At 39.6% G+C, this 21,113-nt stretch overlaps 1 protein-coding gene across 4 annotated transcripts; it reads right to left on the reverse strand.

Moving 5' to 3' along the window:
- Positions 1–2,195: 2,195 nt before the first annotated feature.
- On the reverse strand, positions 2,196–21,092 carry DCTD (dCMP deaminase). Of its 4 annotated transcripts, none has more exons than XM_041427917.1 (6): positions 21,022–21,092; positions 17,000–17,102; positions 15,566–15,701; positions 6,737–6,853; positions 5,457–5,540; positions 2,196–3,517 (listed from the first exon to the last, which is right to left on the reverse strand). In XM_041427917.1, exons 1-6 carry the CDS (start codon positions 21,054–21,056, stop codon positions 3,393–3,395), a joined length of 600 nt encoding a protein of 199 aa, XP_041283851.1. In that variant the 5' UTR covers positions 21,057–21,092; the 3' UTR covers positions 2,196–3,392. The 4 variants fall into 4 exon arrangements, with proteins under 4 accessions (XP_041283851.1, XP_041283853.1, XP_041283850.1 ...); XM_041427919.1 differs by having other exon boundaries at positions 5,444–5,540; XM_041427916.1 differs by having other exon boundaries at positions 17,000–17,105; positions 21,022–21,091.
- Positions 21,093–21,113: the final 21 nt, after the last annotated feature.

Here is a 21,113-nt window from a genome sequence, read left to right on the forward strand (position 1 = left end):
CCACCTCGTGCACTTGCATGAAGACCCCTATGACCCACCTTCAGAGAGAAAAGGGTGCCAAACCAGAATTTTAATTCATTTTGCTTGTTGCCAACAGCTTAAAATCCCTGCAAGATTCATTTTGTTAGCTGATGAACTACTGCAGCTTCTGCAGTTACGTACATGGAGCTTTTAGGCTGAGCTATTGCCAGAGTTATCACAGGCTATTTGAGAAATCAGAGCAACTGCACTGGTCACAGCACACTTTTTGTAACCTTTGTGAAAATATTCCTAATATACAAAGCAATAAAATGCAGTCACCGATCAAAGCTCCAAAGATGCAGATTGTGCTTCTACTCAGTATGCCAGGCTGCGAAACCACCCTTAAATGAAATTTATGTAAATAAGACTGCCAGTTCCTTGGGTTTTCTGACAAGGGAATATTTGTAAGGAAAATCTAGATGCTGGCAGGATTTAGATTTAACAGTTAAGACAGCATTATATTGAACAGGATAGGATCTCAGCATTTTATTGAATGTGACTTCTCCTAGTTAATGGTACCAAGGTACCTAACAAAGTGTTCCCCAGAGTCTCCTTTCAGGCTGCTGTAGCAGGTTTTTCAAGCAACCCCAGCGAGGCCTGAGCCTGCAGTCAGCTCCCTTTCCCGGCAGGCTGGGGGGTGCCTGCCCCGGGAGCGCTGCTGGCAGCCACAGAAGGACCCGTGCAGTTTCACGTGGGTGAACCATCAGGCTCAAAGGGCCAGTGGTACAAAGTCCAGCTGGAGCAGTGGCTGGAGGAATGAGCTGATGGCAACTTGATGAAGTCCTGCACCGGGAAGAGAACAACTCCCAGCTGGCTGAGTGTCCAGTGGATGGAAGGCAGCTTGAAAGAACAGGATCCACCTGGATCCCTGCATCCACTGAGTGGATCCTGATGCAGTGCCTGTGTCAAGGAAGAGCAGAATCAGTGTGCATCAAGAATTGGAATGGCTGACCACAAAGGCTGCAGAATCTCTGCTCTTGCAGACACCCACCTGGACAAGGCCTGAGCAACTGGATCTGACCTGTAAGTCAATGGTGCTTCAGCAAGAGGTAAGACTAAATATCCTCTGGAAATCCTTCCACTCCAAATGGTTTTATTAATCTCAAACTTGAGCTTCAGCAGCAGAAACACACGTTATTATATTTAGCTGTTTTCCTTGTTTCCTCTAGCAAGTACTCTTTATTTGGAAGTCAAAGCACTATCTCCTGAACCATTAAAACAAAACAAAAAAAAACTGAGATGTGTACAGAGTTCTGGACATGCACAAAGTAAGGATCAAAAAAGATTTTCTCTAAAACATTACCCTCAAACTAAGCACACAGTGTCTCAAGAATTGTAGGTAAGCTTTTTCCCCTTGCCACAAAGTTGCCCTGGAAATTAGAGTCCACTTACTGGCCTGAGTCAACTGAACATTACTCTGATATCTTGTATGTGCACCTCTATCAGATCAAGACCTGATCAGGAAAACTCTAAAATCCTATCCTTTTCTCCAGTACTGCTTTTTTGTTACACAACCAGGGAAGTCCTGGGGGGAAAAAAAAGTTTATAAAAGAAAAACTATTTCCCTAAAAACATCTGGACACTGGTTCAAAAAACTTTCAAGTTTTTGTGCACGTTACATATTCACAGTATCCAAGGCCTAACATGAAACACTTAACTCGAATCACAATGCATATACATTTTACATCTGACCTTAGATTAGCAATTATATATGAAAAGAATAGCAGTTTTGCAGCAAAACCCTACAATTCTGCATCTTCTCTCCTCTCTGTCCTATTGTCAGACATGTATAAGTCAAAATGCTTTTACTTACTAATTCAGACCAAAGAAAAAGATGTGCATAAACTGGCTTAGTGACATTTTATTAAAGTAATTTTTCAGGTTTCATGTTCCCCTGCCACATATATGTGCAAATTTCTTCTTCTGGCACTAAGCCACAGACCAATTTTGACGTGGAAAACAGCTGTAGGAAAAAGAAACTCAGAAATTATCTTATAAATGGACACACAATACATTACAGTGATCCCTTTAGTAGTCAAATGGTTCATGAACATTATATTTTAGGTAATATCACAAATGCACAAAATATGCTTTCCATATGATTGCAAAAACAGCAGTGCTCTGGAGCCAAGTGCATGACTTAATATTATAATAATGAGTCTACTTCAGTGTAGTGGATTTTAATAAGACTTTAATAATACTGGTATGAAGCCAAATTACATAATGTCCCAAAATATGAAACAAAGCTTTTTGTAGAGAAAATAAAAGCTCATTGAAGTATAACCACATTAAAAAAAACCAACCAAACCAAAAAACAACAAAACAACCAACCACCAATGTTATCTAAACAAAGCCATTAGGCATACTTAATTTTTAAAAATCAAATTAGAGAAAATGAACTGAAATCTATTCCCAGATCTCAAGATAAAATTAAAAAGGATATTATTTTAGGCAACATTTATGAAAATAGAGGTACTATGTCAGCACTGGGAAACAAGCTAACTCCGCAATTACATCTTTTGGCACAGATACGGATGTGGGTTGAATATCTCCAATTTCTCTCAAAGGACAAAAACCGATTCGGTTACTTTACAGGTGGAGTTTAAGACTGAGCTATGTTGAATTATCTAGGAACAGCTTAGACCAATAAAATTATTTTCTTTTGCACATGAAAACAAACTCAGTGTAAAAGTCCCAGAGGTAAAGCACCAAATTATTTACTCCCTCAAGCCCCTTCAGTTCTGGAGTCTTGGGGAAAACAAGGATTTGAAATCACCTGTAAAGCTCACTCAGGCAGGGACAATTCTCAGAACAGCTTTCTCTCTCAACCCTCCCCAAGTACGGCAATGTCAGAGAGCAACTAAAAGAAAAGTCAGCATTTCATTTGTTGGGTAACAAGCAGAATGGCACACATTCCTAAAGCTGTAAAACCTTTTAAATATTAGTGTTATGCTAGTTGGAAGATTAGCATTTGCACGGATAACATTTTTTGTTCTTTATTAGGATCAACTGTGAAGATCCACATATCCAACAGAGAGATCAACATCTATTAGCATATTCCACCGTACTACTGGTTACAAGTACTGCTGTTAAACTGAGGCTAAATCTGTGCTGACAGCCCACCAGAGCATGTGGTGATGAATACAGGAAGAATTAGAACAGTTTTCTTTACTTATATTGTTTCATCTAGGTGTCTCTATTTTTTAAGCAGTTTTGATAAAGGCATAAAAAAATTTTAAGTAGATTTAGATTCCACGTGACAAGATGAAGTGAGCGGGACACTTTATGCCTTGGATTTCTTATAAGTCTACTTTAGCTACAGAAACCATTAAAAAGTTGCATGTTCAAGATGAAAGGCATTAGAAGCTTTTCTAAAAAGGATAATCACACTCTCCTACAGACTTAATGAGACATAATTCACAGAAGCTTTTGACTTGGTCTGCTGTTAATTGAATCAAAGTCGATGATGATCTTGTTACACTTTGGCTTGAATTCCCTAAAAAAAGAGAAAAATACAGATATTAGTGAGTAGTTAAAACATTTTGCTTGCTTTAGTTCCAGCTAAATTTCTGAAGGAATAAAAAAATCCCAAAAAACACATCCTTGGATTCTTATAGTTTTCTTCTCTATGGGAGCCAATTATAGTGCACCACACTGAGATAAACCTGGACAAGAAAGACTAAGACAAAAAGACACATGGGGTGGGTTACTCTGTGCATTCTTCAGCTATTGGAATTTATAAATTACCCAGGAGTCAAAGGACTTTTACCAACTTAGCTGCAGGTGGTGGCATAATGTTACCAGGTTTGTGATTTTTGTTCATACATATTAATATTTCAAATATTTTTAATATCTATTTAAATATCTAGATAGAGATATTGGTATCCAGAAAAAAAAATTTAAATCTTCTGTACATGTATGCATATAAAAAAGATATTTGGAATACACTTTGATAAATTGATATTTTGATCAATTTTTTCTTGCCAAGTTTTAGAAAAACACTTTCAAGCTTTGTGTCAGCATAATAGAATATTTTTTGTGGAAGGGGAATAGATCACATTATGCCATACTGGGTAAAACCCAAACTAGTTAAGAGGGAATAATTTAAAAATTGTAACTTTAGAAGCCTAAAATTAATACTGCCGCAAAATGTTTCCTTTTATTATCATTACAGCATCTGCTGCAGCAATTAGCAAGGAAGGTATACAGGGACTGAGCATATATTTTCCAGTCTACCAGTAAACAAAAGATTATGCAAATAGTGTGGATTTAGTGCCTAATTAAGCTCTGCAGTTCACTTCAAGAGATTCATTAAGTACCACCTACATCCTCAGCAATCGATACAAGGATAAGTAACAGTCAACGCAGGAAAGCACATGCTGCTGACCACAAACTCTGAATGCTTTGTTCTGAATAGCAATCTGAAATGCAAGAAGCATTTCTCACCCTGGAGAAGTTACAAGATTTGACTTGCAAGAGAATGATTTATGCTTTTTAGTCAAATAGTCTTAGTAGACAGGAAATACACTGAAGGACTACAACTGAATTTCAAGTACTGCTGTGTTTTTCCATGGATGTTTCCCAGCCCAGTAGGTATCTTTCATCCTAAAATTTTATCTGTCAGAATTGTTATGTTTGCAAATTTTTCAAAGTCTTTATATTAATACTGTAAAAGTTTTTAGAGTTGCAAAGCCTCCCTGACTACATAATTAGCCTCACCCACAGCATGCTACTCCCATCAAACTCGCTGCTGAACAGATTGTTTTTAGGTATTTCTGTCAGTGTCTTTAAAAACCCCACTCTTGAAACATTTTTGAGGTTATCATTACCTCAAGGCAAATATTCCAAGTTTTATCCTTTTCTCACCTAAAAGCTGACCAAAGAAGATGAACAGCTATAAGCACCAAAAATTAATTATGGGCGGCTTGTTTGACACCTTCCCAGACAGACAGTAACAAAAAGATACTGAAGTTTCAATAAGGATGGAGTAATCCACAAAACCAACAACAACAAAAAAATCAGTTGTTTGTTTCAGTCCAACTCATATGATCACAGGATAATCCAGGTTACACATGACTTCAGGAGATAATTTAGCCCTACCTCCTGCCCAAAGCAGGGTCAAGGAAGACTCTCCTGGGTACAATGTAACAAACAACCACCCCCCGGCGATTTCACTCCCATTCCAGGAACAAAATGAGCGACGGACCATTTTCTCATCCAAACGTTTCAAAATTGAACTCTCACCATACGCAAGACAAAAGAATGGTGCAGCAGTGCTTCCGCAGATCAAGCCATCTACAAACTACAGAGGAATAAAATGCTACATGACTGAAAGAAGAAAACAATTTGCCCTAAAGTTTGTCTGTTTCACATTCCCCCTTTTTTTCCATTCCAGAGAAAAAAACAAAGTTAATTCTCTCACCTATATATAATACCTGCCAAATCAAACATCCGCCGTGCAGCTGTCATTTCTGTAGTGTCATGATACTTGTCGGACATGAAAATAACTTCCTTTATGCCTAAAGAAGTCACATAGAAAAAATGTTAGAATTACACTGAAAAAAAAAATAGTAATGTCTGGTGCACAAAATCAGAAGAGGCAGCATTCATCCACATGGTCTACAACTCCTTGGTACACCTTTACTCGCAAATGTATGCTGTGTAAAATTGCTGAATCAACTCTGCCTAAACCACTTAGAAAGGGAAGAAATATAAAGGCTTCAAAAGAGAATTCACAAGCGTTTCATAGCTGATCAACATCTTCCTGTGTTTGCCAGACAGCATGAATAACAATACATTGCAATTTAGTGCTGACCTACGTGCATAAGGAAAAGGATGAGTGACTACACTGAGAACAAGCAGCCAATCTACCTTGAAGACAATTTGATTTTGATTCTGTAAGAGAATTGTATGAAGCACAAATGCAGAATACCATCATATTTCCCTATTCACCCCTCTTGATTTCAGACCACACTGAACCAAAATAAAGAAGCCTTCTGTTTGCAGCTTTCTTCCTATATTCCTGTGGCCATTAGTAGTAAGAGACACTCGCCAGAACAACAACCCATGCTGGGACTGCATGACTTTACTCAGTGAGCAAAATACATGCTACTTTAAGCAGAGATTTTTACAGAACTGAAGCCTGCTGCAGATACTGCCTAATCTCAAAAAAGGAGAGACATTTAGGCCAGCACACTTGCTGCAGTGGCAGAGATTTATAATAATTGTAATGAAAGACATAATTAAAGTAGGATCATAGAAATCTTATGACATTTATGAGCAAAGATATTTTAAAATCTTCGAATATCTACTATGCATCACATTCAAATTAAAATTTCATGTATATACTCCCAACAGACCTTTTGTCATGCAGAAGTTTATTTCTTTCTGCCCTACTCTATTCAATGTGCCAGAGCACAGTAAAATTGACAGTAATTATATGCAAAGCCTGTGTTGTTCTTTGGCAGCTCCTGGTCTAAGAAGTTACAAACCTAAATTAGAAGCACGTTTAGAATCACAGTAGATGCAATTAGCACTGGAAAAATTTGGCACCATTCAGATGCAAAAAACCCCCACAAGTAGCATCTTATGAGGTTGACAGTGCAATTAATTTAGATCTAACATCAGCAATTTAACATCAAATACATCTATTAGAAGATGCCAATGAGCAGGCAGCACTGCAACCCTGAAAAAGCAAGCTGGCACTACTGCTTACCTGCCTGGATGATGAGCTTTGCACATTCATTACATGGAAATAAGGCAACATACATGCTGCAGCCTTTCACATCAGCTGAGTTTTTGTTCATGATGGCATTCAATTCGGCATGGCACACTGATTAAACAAGGGAAGAAACAATTCATAATACTGATCATTAAAATAAATTGGTCAAACTAAAATTAAAGTGTTACAATATAACTTCTCACATTATTTTCAAAGGCAAATAGCTTGCACAGCTTATAATAAAGGGCAGAGAAAGAAATAAAAGCAGAAATACCAAGATCAATGAAGGTCAATTGTTCTGACCAGGCTGCTGATTAGTAATGATATCATTAAGTGCATTAGCACTGCCATTTGCTAACACCTATTGCAGGCAACAAAGCCGTAGGCTGTGGGCCAAGCCATTGCAACCACCCTTAGTGAAGCAATATCTCACAGCTTCACAACTCTCTGGAGTATCTAACTGCCAGTATAAAACAGCTCATTTATGTGTTTACATGCACAGATAGGAACAGTCTTGGGGCTGTAGGAGCGCGCTGTGCGCTCTTAAAGGCAGCAGAATCGCCAAGTAAAACCGAGCAGCTCTGTCCTCTGGGCCTCAGAATGGCTCAGCACTGCTGCAGGATTCTCCCACCCCCAGAATACACAAGACACACTCGGCCATAAAAACATCCAGCTTCAATATTAAGAGTGACTTTACTGCTCATTAAAAGGTGCCAGACTTCATAAGCAGGAAAACAAAGTCCTGTACTTCTCCATGGGTTTGAGACAGGCCAAGTAGCAATGGAGCATCCTGCCTTACTCCACCATAACACAATAGCTCTTTCAGGACAGACAGCACCAGTGTTCATAATGAGAATAAACATTCTCAGATTATCTCAGATTATCTTAAAGGGCACATTATCTAATGTGTTATCAACACAGCTGAGAGAAGCGCAGTTTCTGTGTCATTCACAATCAAGCTTTGAAAAAAACATTAGTTCTGCAAGAACTTCCTGTTTACTCCTAGGAATAACAGCAAGTTGCATAATTTATATACCTACCTACTAAGAAACTGCCTGCTGCCCTGACTTCTTAAACAGATGCTGAAGTGTGGTGTGGGTTTGAGATCATTTAGAGACCTGCATGTGCAGACACAGGTTTTGCACTGCTTGTTTTGAAGAACAGATTTTTTTTAAAGTCATTTTCTTCTCCCTTGTGCCCATGTGAAAATTAAAACAGACCAAGTTTCACAGCACAACTTCACAGCAAACTTGGTGCTGTACGTTGACCTCTGTGTGAATGATCTCACCACACAAATAACTGAGTGCAGTACCTTCAACACGCAGGAATCACTGCTGAATGGAAACATTTTCCATATGTGCTAAATGTCTACAAGGAATTTTGTATACAACAGCTAATGCACTACAAATTTACAGCTTAACTTACAGCACACAAACTTTCCCATGCAAGCAAGTCACAAAGGACCAAACACTTGCAAAAGAAAGCTCAGTATTGGCTTCTACCACACCCATGTTATGCTGTCCACATACCTTCTTATAACCAGTAAAGCCAGAAACCAACACAAAAACCAGGAAATTGAAAAAGAAAAAAAAAAAAAAACAACCAAGAGCCAAGAACCATCACATTAAGGCTTCTTTCATTATTTTTACTGTTTCTACTGCAACTGTTATTGGGTCACACTGTATTTTAAATACATGCCATTAAGTGTATGAGAGATGCAGTTATATCAACCTACACATTTAGAAAATCCAGAAAATATGTTGAACACCAAGTACATTATTAAGTTGCACCAATCTTATAAAGCCTTTACAGTAAATAGTCAGAGAATTATTTTCCTGCGGCTGTGGAGGATTGGGTAAGAGAGTGATATAACTTCCACAACTGGAAATAGGGGTTATATCAACAGGACAGAAACATCACTTTTAAGTTTCTTTGAACAATATATTTGTGTTCTAGGCAGCAGATTAAAATATGGAAGGCATCCAGAAAGAAGAATGTTTTCAAAGGCTCCCAAAACTAAAAAAGAAACAAAACTAATGCCTTTAGTAAATATTTTTCCTTCATTAAAACTCAAAAATCTTCAACTGTAAAACCAGACAAGTTTCATTATTAGTACTGCAACAAGTTTCCTTCCTGCACTAATGAGAGGAAAAAGGTTCTTTTGGCAGACTTCTACAAACTTTGAACAACAATCCTCTTCCCAAGCAAAAACAAGATCAGGCCAAGAATAACTTATAGAAGATAATCAGCTGGAGCAAGGGAAAACCATAAATTTTGCCTCCTGACCATCTTCACACAATCTGAAGTTAAGAAAAATTACAACTATCCCATGTGGACAGAAGATGCAGAGACAGCAATAAGAAACAGACAAATCATTCCAAGACAAAAAGTACTTAAGTCTACAACAAACCCAGCAAGTTTTCATTTCAAATGGAAAACTAGGTACATTTTTCATGTACCTAACCAAGTATTTCTTACTGAACTTATTGCAAAAGCTGGTACAGGACCAGAAACTTGCACTGACTCCAGAAGTCATAATTTTCCATCCAGTATTACTTTTTTAGTCTACTGGGCTATTAAATACCAAACTGTTCTGTCTCAGTTACTGTGATTTGAAGGCATATTCTGGGAAACTATCATTACATATGTCTTTGTTTTATACATCTCCCTAGACATGGGCTACTTATAAAGGGTTATTATGCCAGATGGTTCTTAAGAAGGTGCTGGCATCAGACAAGTATTTTTAGGATTTGTCCCATCACTCTTAATTCCCTCTTACTCATATTCACCTCTCTCTGACAAACAGGCATTGACCAGGTAAGATAGGTCTATTGCTCCCAGATTTTTCTTATAGATCTCCCCAGCTTTTTTGAGAGACAGAAAACAAATCCAAAAGTCCAAAATCCCTCTTGTTAATGATTAACTAGTTTATATTTGGGGTGTTATGAAGTATTCTAAGCTGTTAAGAGCTCCTGCTATTAGTTACAAATTTTTGTCTCTGAGATAGTAAGAAGCTAACTTAAAATAACTTTTCACAGGTCCACAGTATTCAGAACTCTGAAAACTGTTTCTTTAAGCAGACTAGTAAAACTAAGAATTTTTACAATACCCTATGAGGGGCTCAAGAGCTTTGGCTTTTAAAAAAAGAATATTCACATGTAGCCACAACACTGGTTTCCATTCTGGAGAAGTAGCTTGAAATGTATTCTCAAAAGGCTTCATTAGCTGAAGAAATAACCATGCAACGAGAAGTTAAGTGTGTGCTCTGACATTCCCACCACCTGCTACTAGGTTCATGAGAGAGGAAAAAAAAAGAAAAAAGCCAATGAACGACTGCTTCACTACTGGTAGTATTAATTGCTAGTGTTTCTATCTCTTCTCATTGCATGCTGGTTTGTGCTGCATAGCTGAGATAGCACTCATCCTTAAGCCCACCTGTAAATAAGAGACCCCTGCTTACCCTATAAATGGTAATTTTTCAGGATTGAACACTTTACATGAGCATGTTCCCAGTGGGTTGCAGAGTCAGAAGTACTCTTCCCACATTCTAAACATGTTCTGACTAGCAATTTCATGAGAGCCACAAGACTAGTCAAGGTGTTTAATACTGTTTAAAGGCTTACATGCTTGATGAGGAGCATGCTAGGGACCATAACTTTACAGACCCTTTAAAGAGGCAACCAGAGGAAGGGCTAGTGAGAATGACTTTTTAGTGTTGTTAGTTACTACTTAGCCAGACTAAGAATTTTGTTATCCTTTACTGAACACAGCAAGGATCCCAGACGGTATCAAAACATTAATTTAAGGAATGGAGTCTGGAGTGACAACCACTGGGAGCAGTGGTTGATGCATCTGGAATTTGTAGAATGACATCTGGTTTTTTCAGCCTTTTTGAAAGCATAGGGATGGTTGTTGGTCACTTCATCAAGGGCAGGCAGGACACTGATGCTGAGCTGGCACTGCCCTCAGCCCTTCCTGCTGTTCTCCCTCTGTGCTGGAGAAGAAGCTGTGGTCAGGGCACAGAGGCAAGGACAGCAGCAGCAGATTTGTGGGGAGGCCTAGCCTCCTCAGACTGCAGTAAGAAAAACATAACCCCAGCCTCATGGCTTTCTTACACAAGAACTGGGAAGTGAAGATGGGAACCACCCAGCCCCTTTACGAACATCACAAAACTTCCTGGGGCAGACCAGAGAAGGCCCTCTCAAAATGTGAGCAGCATTAGGTAACCCACCCTATTTTAGTTTCTCCCATCCTGCTCCAAGCTGGTCCTGCTCCTAGCAGAACACAGAGGTGTTTCTTAGCAGGCAAGCAGAATAATTGGTTGTTTCTAAATCTCCAAACTTTCTATAGGTTTGATGTATGACACCAGAATTGGACAAAGATCCATGCAGGATGAGAGTGGTTGTAAGTGGATACCATCTCCTACAGATCGCCTTCCCAGCTGAAGCCTCATCTTTGCACTGCCAGTTGGAGAGAGAGCATCACACTTCCTCAGAGTGCCTTATCAAATTTTGTGCTGTCAAAATAACAGCTTCTACAAAACTAACATTTGCCTGAATATTGTTGAGTGTTCATTTCTCTGAAAAATTGACAAAAAGCTCATAATCCTAACACAAGGAAATGTTGATAACAGTTTGTTTCATTTTACACAGCAGGTACTGTTCAATTAGAGCATACTTTTTGCCACAGCACATATTTTATGATATTTGAACCTGTATAAATATTTGTAAGCATACTTACTCAATATTTTCTGTATTGCTCAGAGGTTTCTAAATTTGCCAGTCATTTTAATTTAAAACCCTTAATTAGAGACTGGTTGTCAAATGGATGTTCTTAGATTACAGAGGGCATAACAGGAGCACAGCAACTAGATTTAGTGGGAAGATTTGCATTAATAGGACAAAAATGTAGTATTTTAAATGACTGGTGAGAGGAAACTGAGCATCAACAAATCCTCAGATTCATCTAACAGAAACAGAGGGGACACTTTTGACTCTGAAAAACAGAATTTTGCTTAATTACTAAGTAGCTTCTGCACATAACACTGAACACAATGCTTCAGGAAGAGCTTTTAATAACATCTTATTAAAACTGGTCTTCCATTTCTCTCATGTGCACTGACACATCCCTGCTGCTGTTACTGACTGGCAGCCTGGAGCCACTTCCAACACAATGACATCTTGATTTTGTGCTGCGAAAAATGGCACCCTGCAAAACACTCTGTGCTTTCTGATATAACAAGGCTATACTGTTCAAATATGCACCACAACTAGGAGGAAGAGCCTCCATCCACTTCAAGAGTCTCATAAGGAATGCACAGTACCAATACACGTGGTTCCTGTAATATCCAAATGCCTTGCAAATGTTTACATCCTCTAAGGAAAGGTGAACAGTAGCTACCACATTTTGGTGCCTTCTTGCAGTAGCAGCTCAGGTTATTCCTGGATTTCTTAATCAAGTACAACACTGCCCCTAACAGAGAGCTGAGACCACTTGAGATAGATACATGCTTGAGACAGCTACATACAGTATATTGCAGCAGACATAAGTAACCCAGACAGTGGTGAATTTCAAACCAACAAGTTTCAAGATACAGCAAAATTCAAGAGTGACAGGATGTGTTAACCTCACAACAGAAGTTCAAAAGGTAACTGTTATCAGTAAGTCCACAGGGAAGGAGGAAGGGTTAACCACAGTGAATAAGAAAAGCTAAAAGAGCATTGCTGGCACACGCAAGAACCTAAAAACTAACCACAGATAAATTTAGGGTGGAAATTGGAAGATTTTTTGCCATGAAACAGTAAATCTGATCAGAGCTGTAGGGTCAATGCAGCTCAATAAATTTGAGCTCAATAAATTTGTTACAGGATGACCTAACACCCTTCTGCAAAGATTGCCTCTGGGTCCAATCCCCTACTACGTCTATGCTGCTAAGCACAGACAGGGCCAGAGACTGACCCCTGGTCCCGAGGCCAACTGGCACAGACTGGCTCGTACTCATCTTAGGGCTCCATCAGCAACACACTGCCCTCAGGCCTTGGTTTCCTCAAGCTCCAGAGTCCTGTGACACCACACAGTTATTTTGTAAGTCTCAGTTCAAAGTGCATAAAGAAGTGAGAAGACTTTTATGCAGCCCACCAGAGAGGGATTTTCAGAGCACGAAACAGAGTATGTGTTGCATATCTGCCAGTATGCCTGAGGGAAGGAGGAGGGTTAAGCATACCATCTCAGCAGGCTTTGCATTATAAGCCTATACCTGATGCTTGTTTTCTTTGCAGTCTTTTTTTCCACCCTGCCCTCAGGAACACCACTGGAAGAGCAACACTGAAGCTTTGTTCTGGAGAAAGCTAGCAAGAGTGGTGCAAAACACGGGAAGTGCGCTAAGCGTTTATGGCTAACCCACAAGAGTACCCAAGACCGGGTGGTCGGCACTCAGATCCCGCCCCAGACCTTTTCTGCAGCACTGCAGATACATGAAGTACCTCCAGAAGACATCTTCCAACTTAGTGGGGTGGTACATGCACAATTACCATCAGCTTCATCTAATAAGCTACACTGCAGTGATGAAAGTGCCACCATTCCCCTGGTTAGCTAATGGAGCACACAGAAGATTGTACTGTCTCTAAACAAGCCAGTCAGGAAAATGCAAGGATAAAAAGTTCAATTTACACAAATGCTGCGATGATTAGCAAAAGGAGAAAGGAAAAATGACAGTTTAATGAGATTTTAGCAGCAATTCTATGTATCTCTGCATCTACCAGAATTTTTTTAAGCAGAAGATTTTTTTTATATATATACTTGTCTGGTCTGTCAACTGTGCTATCAAGATTAATAAGAAATTGCTAGAGTTTAAATGATCTGTGAATTACAAAATAGGTTGTTTATTCATCACAGCAGACACTTTGTGTTACAAAGTTGTGATTTTTTTAATGAGGTGAAGACTAAGATAATAGGGGGAAGGGTAGCAGTTACACCAACTCCTGGAAATCAACTCAGCACTCCAAGCTGTTACTGGTTAGCTCATTTTTTAAACATCACATGCTCCACATCTTCTGCAGTCAGAGTTAACAAAAAGAAAAAATTTCTCACATCATCTTGTACAAAGATTCCTCACAGTACTTTTAGTTTAAACTGGTCAGCTCAGATTTGAGTGCCTGGAACATGCTCTGATGCCTGAGACCACCCATGCTGATTTTAGCTCAGAACTGAGACCTGACAGCAGCATAAAAATTCAACCAAAATCAATATTCTGTTTTCAGTGCTTTATATTTAATCAATGGGCTAACACTTGTTTCCTCACCCTATAAATAAAGAGCAGTCATGCTAAGTTGTACCAATATGGTCACAGCACTATATGTAAAACCAGTGGTTCAGAGCAGACTTCAAATTTGGCAGCAGCAGACTTCAAATTGGGCCCTATATTTGGAATACACCTGTTACAAAAAATAATATGAAATGGTCTTGAGCTTAAGAGTTACCATTAGAGGTTTTATAATAAATTGGTGAAGTGAACAAGGACAAAGTACTGGGGTTTTAAGAAGTCAAAAATATCAAACTGATTAATTATGTGCTGAGCCACTGCATATCATCTTTCACCTCAATGCTATAGAAAACCAGAAAATGGTTTTTAGAAAGAGCTCTGAGTGAGCTCAGGCTATGTCAAAACTCATGCAAGTTTAATTTCTCTATCACACCAATTGTTAAAGTCACAAGTAAGAAACAGAAATAGTAGGTAGAGATAAATACTGGTCACTGGAAAAGAGTCAGTATTTCTCTGCAAAAGGTGAACTCCTGTGCTGACTCTCCCCCACCCACACAGGGAGAAAGAAAACTTCCCAGGACTGTGGTTCTCTCTTTTGTGTTTCTCTGCCCTGCCATTCCTGAGCTCAGAGCAGCCTGAGATGCAGCAAGGGATGAAGAAGCTCCTGGTTTTTCTGTGCCTGTGGCTTCTGCTGCATTGGTGTCACACACAGACGTGCAGCAGGAGCTGGAGTGGGCGCAGAAAGACCAAGGGAGACTTTTGGAAGCACGGGGACTGTATGGTCCTAAGCAAGGTCTCTTCCCCACACTGCAGGCCACATGGCAGCCCAGTCTCCTTGGTTCCTGCAAACCACACCTGATCCAGAACAGTCAGCCCTGCTGACAGGTCCACCAAATTTCACGGAGGGCCCTTTAAATAACACTTACAGAAGGCCAAACTATGCCTGCTGCAAAGACAAAGGCAAGATCCAAAGCAGCACTCAACCACATTTACCATGAAACCATCCTTGCTCTTCACTGCTTTTGTCCATTAATAAGTGGGAATCAAATCAGAGGCTGAAATAAACAATGAAAGTCACCTCACCCACAGAAGGGTACACCCATGGCACACAGACTTCAAGTCAAATATTCAGCTTCTTCATAGTTTTTACAACCTATATCATCAACACCTGAAATGGAAATTTCCCACAACTACTGGAGTTTATAATTGTAATACCTGTATTTTAGACCCCATTACTTGTTTTGCATATACACACACTGTAATTTCTGTGGAGACAAACACGCAGAAGCAGCAATTATCTGCATGCACTGCAGCTGCGTGCTAATGAGCTGCTTCATATTTACAGGCTTTCACTACCCAGTCCAAAATGGCTAATATTTATGAACCTATTTCACCAGGAAGTCAGTACTTCAAATAGACTGTGATTTTTATCCTGGTGTACCACATATGGGCACATTAATGATATCAACTGAGTGGAAGAAAAACTGATCAATACTTTACCAGCTGAACTTTCACAGATACAGACATCACCAGTCTAACCTGTCAACCACAAGAAGCCTTACCATAAGGATATTTTGTGTCTAGTCTATTTGCTCCTGTTCTTGTCCAGGGCAGTACATCATCGCTGCAACCATTAGGCATCCCATTGTATCCAATTCCAACAATCTTGTTTTCTGAATTTACAATGCAGGCACCAACCTAAATAAAATCAGATTTATGTAGTACCAACAGCATGCAAAACAATGTGTCAGTAATGAAGATGAGACATGAACAGTCAGTCCTACGATTTTCATTTAAGAGACACAAACTTCACTTAATATATTAAGTCACACTATCTAGTGAGCAGGGCTACAATTGTACCTAACTGGTGGGGCAGATGTAACTCTGCTACCCCTTGGTCATGCTGTTCCCATTCCAGCCTGCCAGCACTGTTCCTTGTCTGCTTATGAAATAACCTAGCTCAGGGAGCAGAAACAGCACTGAATAAACCCTAGTAAACACAGAAGTTCAGCTCCCCAAACTAGCTTTCCCAGCAGCAGTATAAGCAACATGAGCAGAAGAAAAGTTATGAAAGATGTAACACAAATACAAGTGTTGGCTTATGCAGGCCTCACAAGCCTTTGTGGCTTGTTGCAAACATGCACTAAAATTCCAAACCTTTTAACTTTCACCCTTTATTGCTTCAACAATAGCTTCTAAGTCTACAAAGGGACTCTTCTTAAAGAATGATGATGTGTCCCATTTTTTTATTTTCTGCCCATATTATTTGTTGAAATTGCAATAGCACTAATTTTAATTCACACAATGTGCTTGTCAGCCAGCCCTTGGGTAACAAAACCTTAGCCCCAAGTGCACAACCTTCAGAGAGCTAAGTGCCAAAATGGACAGAAGGAAGTGAACAGATTGTTTTTCTGCGATTTGCTTCCTGATTTTTTTCACACAAAGGAAGTCTGCATCCTGCAGAATAGCATGTTTCAGGACCTGCATCAATCACCTGAAATCAATATTGAACAGAGGCACACGAAACATGTGAAGATAGACAGTCAAGCACAGGGAACAGGGGATCCTGAGGGAGGAATAAACTAGGAGAAAACTCCAGTCAACCCAATAACAAACAAATACTCTTACAAGTGAGGAAAAGAAACTTGTAAAATCTTGTGTCTTAAAAAATTACAACCTAAACTTCCAGCAGTTTCATCGTCCTCTAAAAGTGACTATATTTACTGGAAAAAGGAGACAAAATGCATGTGTTATTTTAACTTCCAGATGAAATGATGATTTATAAAACTCCAAGCTACAAATGTACACAGAATTATATATACGAGGTCAGGCCCAATAAGAGAATTTCTGTAAGAGAAGGTGCTGACTATGTTAAAACTGAACAGCTATACACTGAAATAACTTTTATTAAGAAATTCCTGAAACCACTATGTGTACATTTGATGTGATAGGCAATATAGATTAGGTTATCTTATTATTAGATGTTGCCTTCTTACCTGAGAGCTTGGATCCTTACTTCTTTGTGCTGACAGAAAAGCTACTGCCATAAAATATTCAGGCCATTCCAAATAATCCTCTCTTTTTTTGCAGGATGCTTCACTGCTGAAACAATATTTGATAGAAAAAAACAGCCATCAGCAAACACCACATACCTAGAGTTACTACAAATTGCATTATTTTAATGTGCACAAGTTTAAAGTAACCAGGATCACAATGTGGCTAAGACCACACATTCACTAATATTTTGATAGTAAAACCATCCGTTTGAAGTGCTTTTCAGGAACTTATACATGCAACATTTCCTTTCAAGGAAAAGGCATCAAGCAAGGTTGCAAATTTCATTTTCTTAGATAAGAAGGCTGAGATATTCAGAGCACTAAGCAATTCAAAGACAGAGCAATTTATCCTTTATAGATAACACCTTGTATATTTCTAAGGTTCGGGTATATCATGTACTGCCATTCTTCTCACCCAAACAACATAATCTTTTTTTATGATGACTGTGATAACTGCTAACCTCTAATCTAAGTTATTTTGTACTTCTGCCTACAAGTGCTCAGTAGCTTCCTATTTGGTAACTTCTTCTGCAGGCATTAATTTCTGACCATATCACTGTAAGTTTACCTCTTGTTACAACATTTACCACCAAAGATCTGAAGCCATTCCAACAGCTCCCTTCCTCTAATTTTCTCTTGAGAGAAAATGAAGCCTTCTGAAAACTGACAGGAGGTGGGTTCAAGAACTTTTCCTTTAGATATAATATATAGAAGTGCCACAAAAGGTTGCTTCTTTCCCTGCCCTGAAGGGTAGATTTGGGGGAAGGAGGAAGGAAAAAAGGATGATACATCATTTTCTCTCACCTGCTTATGGGTGAAAGCCTGTTCAGACAGTGTAAGACACAACAGGGGAATTTCTGTGCTTTTCAGCTCAAAGAAAAGAAAGGCAGACATCTCTCCCTCCACACATACATTTAAGCTTTGAAAAATTCAAACAAAAGATCAAATTGAAAGAGATTTCCCCCAAACTCCGTCACCTATCATTGCTACAACCTGAAAACCAAACCAATGGACATCTCAAATACAGTGATTAGCCTATCAAAATACAAGGGGCACAGTACTTTTCTTCTTGGGCTCCTCTTACTAAAGACTACAGGTTAAGACCAAGATACTCTTCTTGTGATGTACAGCCATGCAGAGAAATACATCACAGGTAACTGCAAGCAGCAAGACATCTCCTAGCAACACTAGTACTGGCACTTTCAGAAGACAAACATCGGAAGGCAAGTGTTTACTTAATCATTATTTTTGTAACTAAAACCATGTATTAGATGCTTGCAGTTAGCTTGTCATAAAAAGGTTACACTCTTTGAGTGAAAACAATGATAAAACTGTACTTTAGAAACCAACAATGTGCTATTTACAAAAGATAAATTGCTAGTTTTGAATAGTCTGTATGTGGCACATTACAAGTTAGCAATTTTGGCTTGTTCTTGGAATGAATAAGGATCACCTTTAAGGTTACCATCTCAAAGTAAGGAGGGAAGAACACACACTCTTGATGTAACCCACACACCTCTCTCACACTCTGACAACATTGCAAATAGTGCCCAGAACTGTCAATTGTCAAAGCAAACACAAAAATCAAGTATGTGATTCTAAAAATGCCCAGACTCATTTGAATCACTGTAACTAAAGGGTTGGGGCTATATCCTACCAAGAAGGAAAAGTGCTCAGAGAAAGAAGAGATTAAAGACATACCCTCACACCACTCTGTGCCAAACTGAACTTTGACAGGTTAACTAAAACATCAAGAAAATGTTTCAGCTATATGATTATTTAAAATACCTCCAAAAAATGGATTTACAAAATCTAAACCACAACTGGACTTTCAGTGATCGCTTCTGGCTAAGTGACATTCACAGTGATGTCTTTGGAGAGGGATAAAACACAATGCAGAACTACACAGAATAAAACATTCTGGGGAAAGGGCCCCAGAAAGAGAGTAGTACTCTGAACTAAGAGGTCGTGAGATCTCCTTTTGTTAAACTATTCCCTAGCAACTCTACTTATTCAAAACATAACAAAAGCTAGTATTTACTTTTCTAATAAATACAGAACTCTATGTAAGTGGAGGTCCCTCAGAGCACCAACTTCACAGGCAGAAGAGCATATCTAAAAAATAAGCAGAAGGCTTACATCAAAGAGAACATAAAAACCCCCCAAAGCCCTCACTCAATTACTTCTATTTAACATCACCGTGTTTGGCAAGACAATTCCCTCAACTCAGTGCACAAGAACTCAAGAGTGTGAAATGGGTATAAACCACTTAATTTCTGATTGAGCAGAAGCCAAGGCCTTGGCTAGCAGTCAAGCACACACATGAAAATTAGTTCATGGATTTGGGGCAGCTGATAATCTTCTTTATGCTCATTTGCAAGTTCTAGAATTGCGTGAATGAATGCTACTCTAGAAAATACTATAGCTAGCTGTAAAACAGGCAATCAAGGCTTATCCTTAGGACAACCCATAAGAACTTCTGAACAAAAATAACAGAAACTGGAAGCTATGAAGAATACTGCTAAAAACAATGGGGGAAAAGAAAAACCTAAATTTTAGAATAATTAGTAGTCTATAGAAAATTTGTAAAGGTTATTTCAAGGGAAAATAGAGAAAAAGATTCTACAGCTAGAGAACACTGCCTCGCTTTTCACTTCTGTTTCATCCATCTAGGCTTCAAGTAAGCTGTGGCATCATCTGAAAAAGGAACAAATGTCATTCAGCTACTTAAAAAAAATTGTCTAGCATAACGAAAATTTCTTTTGAGAATCCTAAAACAGAATTTATAATCTCAAATTTTTTCATAGAACAATTACAACAGTCAGCTACACAACAATATAGTGCAGCTGGAGGACTGGGGGGGTATCAGATCAATCTCTCCCTTTTTAAAAGTTTTTCCTCTGCTTCCTTATCTTTGATGTCATGTGCATTATGTTATAACTCTATTCGAGCAGTATTATTCCCCAGTATCATGTGTACTACTGAAGACCAACTATCAATACCTTGGCATTGAAATCACAGGTAAAAAAATGTTTATTAAAAATAAGTAAACATATTCAGCTAAGCTCTTGCTCCCCAAAAGCCAAACACAATACAGGTTCTTGATGACCTTTAACACAAGCTTCTCCTTTAAATCTCCTATTTTATGATCATTACTAGATTAAATGAATCTGGGATTTCCTTTACCTGACGCTTCTCATTTTTCCCCTCATATAGGTACTGAGAAAGGGTCATTACATATTCCTACTGGGAGTGAAGGTTTTCAAAGAGAAAACTCAATCTTTCTTACAGAAAAACAATAGTCAGTGCATTGCAAATTAATTATATTCACAATTTTCTTGGGAGATAACCCATCAAATCTGTAAACACTGTATAAACACTGTACTGAGCCTCAATTAAGCAGTATAAGAACACTTCCCTCCACTGAACGTACTTCACTTTCACAGAGTTACTTCTGACTTTAATTAATTGCCTGTTACTCACGCCGGTCCTCATTTCCGGAAATAATGAACACACGACACCCTGCCTGCTCTTTTCCCCACCCCAGCGATTACGAGCCCCATGTAAAACAGGCCATGCCCTCCCCACAGAGCCTTTAGGGGCTTCAGGAAACGCCTCCCCACAAGGATGGATTTCCCCCATACTCGACGGCCGGCGCTGCCCGGGGGAGTCCCCAGCCGCGCGGACCTTCCTCTCCGTCCTGCCTCGGAGAATTCCAGCTTCCCTCCCTCCCGTCCCGGAGGATTCCAGCTTCCCTCCCTCCCTCAGAGGCTGGGGTGGCCGCCCGGCGCGGCCGTCGGGCCCCGCCACCCGGGCTTCCCCCGCGGGAAGCAGCGGCCCAGCCCGCCCGGAAAAAGTTTAGTCAGCCGTGCGAGGGGAGCACGGTGGCGGCGGGAGAGGGAGCCGCGGGATGGCGGGCGGAAAGAGCTCGGAGGCCTCCCGCGGGCCCTGCACTCGCGTACCCGTTCGGCTGAGGGCCGGCCCGGGGGCCGCTCATCCTGCCGCGGCCACGCTGCTTTCGCCGCTCGGCGCCTCAGCGCGGGCGGGCGGGCGG

Source organism: Onychostruthus taczanowskii, unplaced genomic scaffold (assembly GCF_017590055.1).
Source record: "Onychostruthus taczanowskii isolate IOZ18803 unplaced genomic scaffold, ASM1759005v1 scaffold12, whole genome shotgun sequence".
In the NCBI taxonomy this organism is placed as follows: domain Eukaryota; kingdom Metazoa; phylum Chordata; class Aves; order Passeriformes; family Passeridae; genus Onychostruthus; species Onychostruthus taczanowskii.